The sequence below is a fragment of the Scomber japonicus genome, chromosome 18 (assembly GCF_027409825.1).
Source record: "Scomber japonicus isolate fScoJap1 chromosome 18, fScoJap1.pri, whole genome shotgun sequence".
Lineage (NCBI taxonomy): Eukaryota > Metazoa > Chordata > Actinopteri > Scombriformes > Scombridae > Scomber > Scomber japonicus.
This window is the reverse complement of record NC_070595.1, coordinates 6,937,305-6,948,725: the sequence shown is the minus strand read 5'-3', so window position 1 is coordinate 6,948,725 and position 11,421 is coordinate 6,937,305. Positions and strand designations below refer to the sequence as shown.

Genomic DNA, 11,421 nt, shown 5'->3' with positions numbered 1-11,421 from the left:
GGCAGGGAGCGAGCATGCGAGCCAATGAGAAGGAGACATCCACTCCCTCTGTCCTGCCCGGCTCGGCTCAGCTCGGCGCGCCCTGTAATTAGGAGCTCTAGTTGGGTTGGGCGCCGCCACGGTGGACAGCCTGGCTGCTGCGTCAAGGGAGTTTGGGAACGCCAGCTCCAGACTGTGAGTGTCTCTGAACACTCCCGGTTTAGACTTCAGAGCAAACATCAAAGACGCCTCAACATGAACGGGCAACCATCACCTGTCTTCGAGGAGAAGAAACCCTCCCTTCCCGTGGTTGGGAGCTCCATCTCGGCCACCAAGGATTCCCCGACCCTTCCCGAGTCCTCATCCACAGACATGGGTTTCTACAGCGGCCAGAGCGCGCTCCACGGCTCGCAGGATTTCTACGCGGCGCAGCAGCAGTACTCAGCTCAGCACATGAACCCGTACGCGTACCACCACTACAACTTGAACGGGATGGGTCCCGGCGGTGCCTACCCGGTCGGCAAAGCAGAATACCCGTACCCACATGCAACATACAGAGAGCACGGTGCATTCAGCAGGGAGATGCAGGCAACGCTGCAAGACAGTGGTAAGTACCCAAAAAAGTTCCAACACTTTGCGCATAACATCTTATTTACTCAACGTTAATTTTATATCAATTTAGAGTGGATCTTTGAGATCAAAAACAACTTCAACCCAACACATCATCACCATCTTCTTCAACAATGGGAAAAGCCACAGTAACCACCTGAAGCTGATGTATGGCAAGTGCTCACGTCTAGCCATATAAAGCCAGTAATTGCAGTTTTATGCACGCACGAGTTCTTTTTCTTTGTTGGACGTGGTCAAAGTTTTCCACTGCGTCTTAAACTCCACTAAACTACCACGTAAACTTTTAAAAACTACATCTTATAGCCACATATGTTTGAAACATTTAACTGATGCTCCTTTATTCTAAATCTCCATCAGTTATGATCAAATAATAATTTAGTCATGTTCGAGTGCTGACATCTATATTTTCAATATTTACGTTGAAATACTATATTTATTCAGGAATAGCAGCATTCAGGGTTAATAACATGTTAATTTTCCAACTGTAAAGCCTTAAAGACATTTGGAATTCTAGGCTGATGACGCTCTTACAGCCAGGTTAGGTTTGCACTCTCCTCCTTACCAAGTCAGAAATAAAGGATATCAGTTATTTGAATTTGAAGGAAGAAAACTTAAATAAAAGCAGTATGTCATTTATTGTAAGTGGAGCATCAGAAGGATATCATAGATTGGCATCTCTGCACTGCAGTTACATTTCTATAAATTCAAATGGGATCTTCTGTTGCATGTTCATCAATTTGTTCATCAGTGCTGTGTTAACAGTCTCCAGAAGAAATAATAATCTAGTGACCTTCAGTTTTAGAGCAGAGCACCAGTGGGGGGTGGTGGGTGGGGGTGACCTGTGGGCTCGCCTGGTCATCGTTGTGTCTTTGAACTTCTTTGAGAATCTATTTTGATAGGAAAATGGAGGGTAGCCATGGCCCCGTTCCAGTCATTGACATTTCAACTTCACAACTTCACCGCTATCAGGAATAAAGAACAGTTTCATTAACACACAATACGTTTCAGTGCACTGAATGGGTAACCTAACCAGTCTGTGTTCAGATGATCTAGATAAACTAGTTGTACAATCATTTATTTGTATACATGATATAGATAATGGATAAAGACTTCCCTCAGGACTGTCATAGGAAACTTGATGCCATGAGGTCATAAACTCAATACACAGACCTCACAGTAATATCACAACAACTTCAACAACATAAACATAATTATAGCTCTTCGTGTCCATTTTCAGGCTTTTGAATGTCACTGCGTTCCACAGCTTTTTTCTCCCTGCTTCTGTCTTCTGAGCTTGGAAGGTGCGAACTACAGAGGGAAAACAAACCTGACAGACTGGTGTACTGTTTTTGACATTCCAGTTGGGAGTTGACTCTTGGAAATGGCCCCGGGGGACTTTGGCCCACAGCCACGCACAATCAGGTGTCACGACATGTCAGTCAACCTTGGCCTTTGAATCGTCCTTATCACGCAAGGCACCGTGCGGCCACGCCCCGACAAATAAACAAATAAACAAATGTGTCAATACGTAAACCATTTCTTTCATGAATACATATAGATGAATAATTGGTGATAAACATGAACACCAATGTTTGTGCCGAGGAAGACATTTAATATGAATAAACAAATTAAATCATAAATATTGTGGTACAGAAACAGGGCTGTAGCCAGGATTGTACAAATACTGAGAGTCTGAGCCCCCCCAAAGTATCCCCACCCCCCTAATGTAAATTTCCCCACTGTGGGACTTATAAAGGAATATCTTTCATCTTTCTATAAAACCTGACACTAACCAGAAGGTATTTATACTTTTTTTAAAATAACTTTTTGTATATTTGTATATAGATGTAGAAATGTAGATGGTTTTAAATACAGAAAACATGTATCTATATATATTTTTAAATGTCTAAAGGACTAAATTATGTTTAAAACATACCCCCACATTAAAAGCCTGGAGACTAAATCCTTAATTTCTGTTTTTCTTTTGGTAAAAAAAGTCATCCAATTTGAACATACTGAGTCTAAAAATAGTAGAATGTGTCTTTTAAAATACTCACCATGTGTATGTTCTTAATTGTAGAATGTTAACCCCCCACCACACTGATAAAACCCCCAAATTCTGAAAAAAATAGCAAAGATATGATCCTAAGTGTCCGCAATGGTAATACAAAGTAATAACTATAACTTAACATTACATAACCTGAGTCTCTGTCAATATATGAATTAGTACGTGTTAGTCTGTAATAGATATTATAGTAATTATTGACAATATATCTAAACATTTTAAAATCCTTATCATAGATTATGATTCATTAAAATATCTTAAGTTAAACGTGTTCAAATTAAAACATATTACATACAATTGGTAATTATGTGTAAATGTAAACATATATTTAATATTGTAATTCACTGTATTCTATTTACTACACATAAACAGTATGGTGAATAGTTTTTTTTATAATGTGTTATTTCCCACTTTAAGGTACTAAATAATATATGTATGTGTTGATCAAATGTAAACAAGTATACTGTATTTTAGTGAGGTTGGTTGTATATATAACAAAGACAAAAAAAGAAATTGGATACAAGAATAACATCACTAACAGGGAGCGATGTATACAAGCGGGCCTCCAGGCTACATGAAAAGCACCTATAAATCTCTGTCTCCCTCCCCGGCTGTGGGAGACACTCAGACCAAAATTATAAGCTCGGAGTGCTGGCGGAATTTCTTTGAAATTTCGAGGTTGTAGCGGCCGTGGCTATTTTTGCTACAACCTCTGCTGCACAGTCTGCCCTGCGTAGACCTAATACAAGTTTGTTCCATTGTTTGGAGGAAATAGATATGCTAGGGTGAAAAAGACGTGTGTGTGTATATATGTGTGTGTGTGTTGCATTTTATGAAATCAAAGAAGAAGAAGGTGACCAGATGCCAAGATTTGACTGTAAACACACAAAAAGTCTCTATAGGATATTGCAGGAATATTACATTTGTACTGTTTCCTCCTGTAGTGAAAGAGGAACCAGACGTGGAGGTGCGGATGGTCAATGGGAAGCCCAAGAAGATCCGCAAACCGCGGACCATTTACTCCAGCTACCAGCTGGCAGTCCTGCAGAGGAGATTCCAGTCGGCCCAGTACCTGGCTCTGCCAGAGCGGGCCGAGCTGGCTGCACAGCTGGGGCTCACACAGACACAGGTGAGGCTACAGGAAACATCAGTTAGTGCAGTAAATGAAAGATAATGTAGAAGTTTTCTGAAAAAAATGTAAATGAGGTGTTGAATGGGAGTTACACTTTAAGTTCCAACACTGAAAGCAGTTGAAGTGTCGGTTAAAGTTGAAGCACTAAAGGGGTTACCTACATGGTTGAAATATCAGTTTGTATGTAGACATTGAAAGTAGTTGCAGTGTCAGTTAAAGTTGAAGCGCTACAAGGATTTGAAGTGTCTTGAAATGTCAGTTTGTATGTAGATAAAAAGTAGTTAAAATGTGAAGAATGAAAACAGCTGAACTGTCATTTAAAGAGTTAAAGCATGATAGCAGATTAACCGTAAATGTTGAAAGCGACTGAGGTAGTTTAGGTGTAAATTTTTGGAAATGTGAGCTGATATCTAAGGGTTGAAAGTGGTTCAGTAGAAGCATTTTGGCTGTCAGTTAAAAAAAGTAAAAACAAGTAGAAGGATAAGGAGCGTTTGTAGAGCCAAAAGTAGTTAAAGTTTGTGGATCGTAAACAGTTGAAATGTGAGCTGATACTTTGAAACGTAGGGATTGAAAGTGGTTCAAATATCAGTTAAAGTTTTTGAGCTGTCAGTTAAAAAAGTAGAAATGAGTTGATGTGTCAGTTGATGTGTAGAAGGTAAGAGCAGACATTCCCCTTGAGTTCGTAAAGCCAAAAGTAATGCCAAACTTAGTGGACCGTAAATAAATGTCACTCTAGGTTTAAACATTCCACGCATCACTGACAAAGAACTGAAGTTTCTTGGTGAAAATATGAATACGTATGAAGAGGTTGAAGAAGAGCTGAAAAGTTCTACAAATGTTCAACGTTTGAACATTATGAGAAATACAGTATCAATAAAATATAATCTCCAAGATCTATGAGGATAACAGAATAGTAGAATATACTTACATAGATAAAGGTACATTGCAATACTATACTAGGCTCCCCTAAAGAATAGATCACAACAGTAGACACATACAGTAGAATAGAAATGTGCTAAATAATAATACATTTGCCAGAATCTCAGACAGTAATCAGAGGCAGTTGCTCAGAGTTACTGTGGTGTCAGGTCTGGTTTACGCAGTCATTCTCTGCCCTAATGATTTACTAACACATGAATTATCTTCGCTCGAGTGATAAAAGGCAAAACTTGTGGTGCGGGTTGTGTTGTCAGCGCTGCTGTAAATCATTGTTCAGTATTATGCTTGTGTTTCACGCACGAGCTCTAAGAAAACAAAGGCACAAGCTCAGCCCCACTTGAAAGGTGACTGTTGTGTCATTTGGTTTGATGCCCTCATAGATGTTGTTTCTACACATAACTTTGTATTGTTAGCTCACATAATACAATATTACATGTAAAAGACTTCCACCTGGCCCCTGACAGCTCTTACATAGTTGTCTGTCTTGTGCTACATGGTAGTTAAACATTACATATAGCTGCCTCATATATCATTAGTAAAATGTCTTGCTTTATTTATTATTACTATATATATTTTGACACAATTATTATTTTTTGGTGACAAATGTTATAAAGTAGTAGCAAGTGGTTGCATTTGAGGAATAATAGATAAATATTGTATCTCCTAGTTATCAAAGGTACCAGGTCACCAAAGCAAGCCAACAGACTATGAATACATCAACAGATTTGTTGGCAGAACACAACACGAAATATCAACACCTCATAAAAAACACATTAAATACAAGACCTCATAAAACTGATATGGCTGACGTGTTATTAAACAGTTGCTTATTTACATATCAAGCAGACACAGAACAACGTTACCATACATTTGGAATCTTGTGTCTGGTGCCATGATTAATGTTAGTTCAATATTTACTTCCCTTTTAGCGCTGCTTTGGTCTCCATTATCTACTGAGAGTAGCCGCTAAATGCTACACTGTGTTCACCAGCTAGTCGCTAATTTTGTGTATCTGCTGTTTGGTGCTGAGAAGTGGGTTTATTAGCTAAAACAAGGTTGATACGAGTAGAGTGTATGCAAAAGAAACTAAAACAATTATCTAAAAGCGGCTAAATACAAGCTAAAAAGGAGAACACTGCAGTTCCCCTTAGCTCTGTTATGGTCTTTCAGCTCCTTGTTTTGGTTTCATGGACTGCAACATCACTATTTTAGTGTCATAGTAGAGGGTTTAGCTGCTAAAGAGCCAGATATTTCCCTGACTGAGTAGATGAAGACCAAACCAGAGCTAAAACGAGTATTGTACAACATATGTTATGTAGACAGAAACATGATTCCATATAAATGAGAACTACTGGATGTTCACGTTCATCATAACAACTTAGTGTGACATCAGTTAAGTATTTACAGGTTGAACACAGCTCCCAAGTGACCAAAAAAGATCAATTTATATATTTTCCGATTATTTTATTTCTTTAAGTTGCCTCAACATTTAATGCCCTTCCTTTCAGGTCAAAATTTGGTTCCAGAACCGTCGCTCCAAGTTTAAGAAGCTCTACAAAAACGGAGAGTTTCCACTGGGGGAAATTCCTCTCGAGCACAGCCCAGATGCCAGCGACTCTATGGCTTGCAACTCTCCTTCATCCCCAGCTGTGTGGGAAAACAACAACAACAGCAACAGTAACACCACCACCACCAACAACAGCAGCAACAGCACTAATGCAAACAGCAGCAGCAGCATCAAGAATAATGCAATGCTGGATCCTACCAACAGGGGGCAGGGTCCATATCCGCCTCCAGTTGATTCCTCGCCTGTCTACATGGGGGAGTACACGCACCAGAACTGGTACCAGCAGCAGGGTGCGCATTTAGGTCTGGCACAGTCGGGCCAGACGCACCACACACCATCAGCAGCGCCGCCAGCCACACAGAGCATGGGAGCCGTTTACTGACTCTGAAACACTGCAGCACAGTTTGACTGGAGCCCTGCACTTAAAAACACCGCAGGGATCGTTCGGAGCACTATTGTGACCAGAAACACCTGACGGTGATCATCAGACACAAGTCATGACTATAAAACCTGACACACATGCTGTAAAGCAGGCTGTTCTACAGTAAATGTGGATTGAAAACAAGTGCTGTCCTCAGTTACCCTGTTCTCCACAACTATGAAGTTTATGAACTTCTAACATAGAAGTAGCGGAGAATAGAGCCACTGATGTGAGTTTTTCAAGGCCAAGGCCAATACTGACATTTTTGTTTGAAATCACTGATAACTGATAATATTTTTTTTGTAATATTTAATATTTGAAACAAGACCGTATTTATGCCAAAAAAAGGTCCATGGATTCAATCTTTCCCTCGCGATTCTTGTCATGGTTGGAAAGGTCTCTGACGCAGCAGTAAAACACTAAAACTGAGTACTACTGAATATCTCCTTTAGCTTTTAGGCAAATCAGAGCCCACCACACCAGCATGGCAAACTTTAAGTGACGGTTTGGTATAACTGTGGTCAGACGCCGTGTTCAAAGTGGACAACAGCAAAAAGCCTGATGACCTGTTATAATACATCAATATCAGCAGAGGAGACTAACCCTGGAGAGACACTGAAATCAACCATTAGAGGGTGCATCTATTTCTTTAAATAGCACTAATGAAAAAATGCAACCCTCTAATCACTGAATTTAAACATGTTTCACTTGGAATATGTTGTGAGAACATCATGGACATTCACTCTTTGTTTCCGTGGCTGTACTGCATCTCACCTGCCGTTCATAAAGTGCTGTCCAAAGCATGCTTGCATCCATATATTATGTTTTGTCTAGAGGCTTTTATTTAACTGGGGCTGCCGGTAAGGAGCTCAGGCTGGTGCTGGTGCTCGTGGTGTGGAGGTGAGGCTGGGATTAAAGGTTTACACACAACAGTGGACAAGAACGTCACTGAAGTCTAACTGCAGATTTTGAGTCAGGCTTTAATTTCACGTTGTTGAGATATGGTTAAGACTTGTGATTTTTTAATATTATTAATTAAACTAGCAATTATTTTCTTGACTGCTTAGTACACACAATGTTAGATCTTGTTTAACAGTCTAAAACCTGAAAATATTCTATTTTTAGCTAGATAAAAGACAGAATACCAGCCAATCTTCGCTTTTGAGAAGAATGTTTGGCATTTTTTATTTAAAAAATGACAGCAGTTCCTGTTACATGCTAATCAAGGGCATTATTAGAGATGTGAAATGGAATCAAACTCAATTTCAATTGTTAGAGCAGCTTTTTTGGTTGACCTGCAAAAAATGCCCCTCCCACCTGACCCTGAGCTGATCTTCTCCAGTCACTAGAGACTCATGAAGCCAAATTTTTCTAGACCACAGGGAGCATTACATGCCACATAAGCGATGTGTTGCTGATGTGTATTTGAAGACTGCATAATTTGTCAGTGTTGCCATGGCTGCATGTCAAAATATCATCATAACGTCGGCATCAGCAGCAGTTTGGTTAAGCCAGTTTTGGCACGGAGAACAACAACACAGTGGAAAGAAAACAAAAGAGCCAACTGATTTTTGGAAGATAATTTTGGTAAAAACTCAAGTCATAGTAATGGATTTTTTTTGCTTGGGGCTATTCCAGATATTAGTGTCTCACTTCCAAAAAATTGAGGGACATGCGAGAGACGCACAAAAAAGGAATGACCAAAATCTTATCAGCAGAGGCTAAGATATCCTGACTTTTAGTCTCCACAGAATAAGTCGGGCTCCAAAAGTTTAGGATCCTACAATTCCCATAATGCAGCTCAGCCTTGTTTTTCATTAGATCCTCCTTGCCTGGTTAATGCCTACATCTTTCTTTCTTTTATGAATTTGGGGTCTGTACTATGACATCTTCAGGGGTTATTTTCTCAAACTTTACGAAGCTTACCCTGTAAAATCGTGGCCCTTTAAATGCTGCACATAAACACTACAAAGTTCCAGTATGCAAAAAATAACGATCAAGTGCAAAAGTGAAAAAAGTTGGTGCTGAAACATTTGAAAAAGAAGTTTGTATATATTTTATGAACACGTGCCGCACTCAGGTCTTTTATTTATAGTGTCAACTGTAGAGCAAAAGAGGCACATCAATCTGTGCATTAGGAGCATTTTAAATAAAGTTTCTATATTTTAATCATCTACGAGTGTATTATTTTATGTATTTACGTGTGAATGCAGTATAGTAAACAGACACACACACACACACACACACACAAAGGTGTTGGAAGTGCTGACTGTGCTTTCCTGGTGCGCCTGTGAGAGTGAGTCAGAGAACAGATACAGGTTGCACCCATCTATATATTATAGATACACACACACAGACAGACAGAGTGCGTGTAAAGGAGGTTGTGGGAGGTGACAGTGCAGCAGACACTCTGGAGTCTCTGGATACTAATAACACACCACTGACACAGAGAGAGACGGTTGTACGCTGCTTTCATGTGGCACACAGTCAGAGGGGAGGAGTGTGTGTTGTGTGCATGTATGTGTGTGTGTGTGTGTGTGTGTGTGTGTGTGCATGTGCATGTGTATGACAAACAAGCTGCTCTCCAGGCTCTCAACTAACCAAACCCACAGGTTAGCCAACAAAAAGAGGGCGTGACGAGGAAGAAGACACAGAGAAAACTTTCAAACAATGTTCCAGAGCCAAACTAGGACTATAAAATATGAATATACTTAGAATGTTTTCTTTGCAATCTCATGTCAGATGTTTGGTCATTAAAATGAAATTGTTCAGCAGTTTGGGAAATACCCTCTGTTGCTTTCTTTCCGAGAGAAGATTGATATCAATCTCATGTCTATACGTCAAAGGAATATTTTGACATTTCGGGAAATATGCTTATTCGCTGTCTTGTCATGAGCTAGATGAGAGGATTGATACCGCCGTCATGTTTGTACAGTAATTATAAAGCTAGAGACAGACGCCAGTTAGCTTAGCTTAGCTTGGCACAAAGACTGGAAAGAGGGGGGACACCATGGAAGGAGAGCTGGGTACAGGAACAGCGTTGGGGCTTTGAGGCAAATTTGACATAGTGGCCAAACCGTGTAATTACAATGTCAATTCATGCACACTGACCTAAAACAATTTTTCCCATGGACTTGAGAAAAAGACATCTGTAAATACACTTTGTTTTGGCTCACAACCTCCGCACTCTGGTCATCTGGTCATATCACATTTTGAAAGTCTAAAAAAGTTGGACGATTTAATTGGATTTATCCCCATTCAGGTTAGCTGGAGGGCTACATCGTCACAGCTAGTTTTCATTCTGGTTATTTCCTTACAGCAGGAAGTGGCTTTGTTGGCTTCATGGGCCACTGAGCAACTTTTATAGGAATAAACAGGGCCCTGCTTCCTTCTTCATACATCCATCTCAGAAAAAGCTAGCCTGACTCTGTCCAAATGTAGCAATCATCGCTAACTAACATGTTTTATCTTGTTTGTTTAAAGGGTAACTGCACACTGAAATTCTGCTATAGCACAAGCTGAGGCTACAGTTAGCCAGTGTTCAGGTCTTTATACTTTAGCTAAGCAACAGCTAATACACGGAATAAAGCCCCGGGTGTGTATGATATATGGTAGTTACCCTTTAATCTGTACAAAAACCAAAGAGTAAATGGCTGTGGTTACAGTATGTGCCAGACTGTTTTTTGGTCTGGTTCAGCAACTTCCTGGAGTCTTGCAGTTCCAGAGAGGTTGCCAGGAAACCAGCACACTCCAGGAAGTTACTGGGCCCAACCAAGAAATAGTCTGGCACATAACTCCTGTAAAACCTTTATGTTTTTATGTTTTGTTTTTGACATATACTGTATTTGTTTATACAAACGCACACGTTTCCCTTTCCTACGGTGGCCTTGAAAGCTCAACATACTGCAACTTAACAGAACTGGTTTAAACAATGTGTTGTCCACCATGTTGGAAGCCAGTTTGAATATGTATATTTTTAGACACTCTGGTCTGATAGGCATTCATGGTGCCGTTCAGAAAGAGGTTAAAACCCTGATAACTTTATCACCTACACACAGCTGGCCAATCACTGTGTTAAGTAGGTGTGAATGTCGTATTGTTGGGTTCTGAAAATGACAGAGATGGTTGTGCAAAGCTCCCCTGATCCATCGTCAAAAAGGTGTTTGGGGAGGGGATTCCCAAAGCTATTTGAGTATACACATCCAAAAACACAGAAAACATCTGAATAAACAAAATCTTAAGGGGAAAAAATCATAGTGAGAAAACATTTTAAAAAATACAGACATTGCACAAAACAATAGAACTGTGTTACGAAATATAGGTTTGTCTGGGGCCCCACCTTTAAGCAATGCATAATACAATATAATCTTGTATTAACCATATTAAATAAAAGCTGAAGCACATTATGATATCAAGTGTTTCTATATTCATTTTTTGTTTTCTCAGTTTAGAAAAATATGTTGCATGTGTTTTCTTAAGTTACAGTGCATTGACAGTTTACGACCACCATACTAGTCTAGTGAGGAAAGGGAAAACAGACATCCACATTATCATATCATGTTTAATTGAACCCACAAACGTACAGGGTGTGGACACGAACCACAGATCTTGCAGGACAGCTTCCGTGTTTGTTTAGGCTCTTACCTTCCTGTGCTGAGCCCTCAGCTTCCAGGTGTCAGAGAAGAATG

The 11,421-nt window shown here is 39.9% G+C and overlaps 1 protein-coding gene across 1 annotated transcript; it reads left to right on the top strand.

The window, feature by feature from the left end:
* The first annotated feature begins 234 nt into the window (after nucleotides 1-234).
* LOC128379044 (homeobox protein Dlx3b-like) lies at nucleotides 235-6,694 on the top strand. The gene is made up of 3 exons (XM_053338652.1): nucleotides 235-586; nucleotides 3,619-3,803; nucleotides 6,254-6,694. The coding sequence occupies exons 1-3, from the start codon at nucleotides 235-237 to the stop codon at nucleotides 6,692-6,694; spliced, it is 978 nt and encodes a 325-aa protein (XP_053194627.1).
* Nucleotides 6,695-11,421: the final 4,727 nt, after the last annotated feature.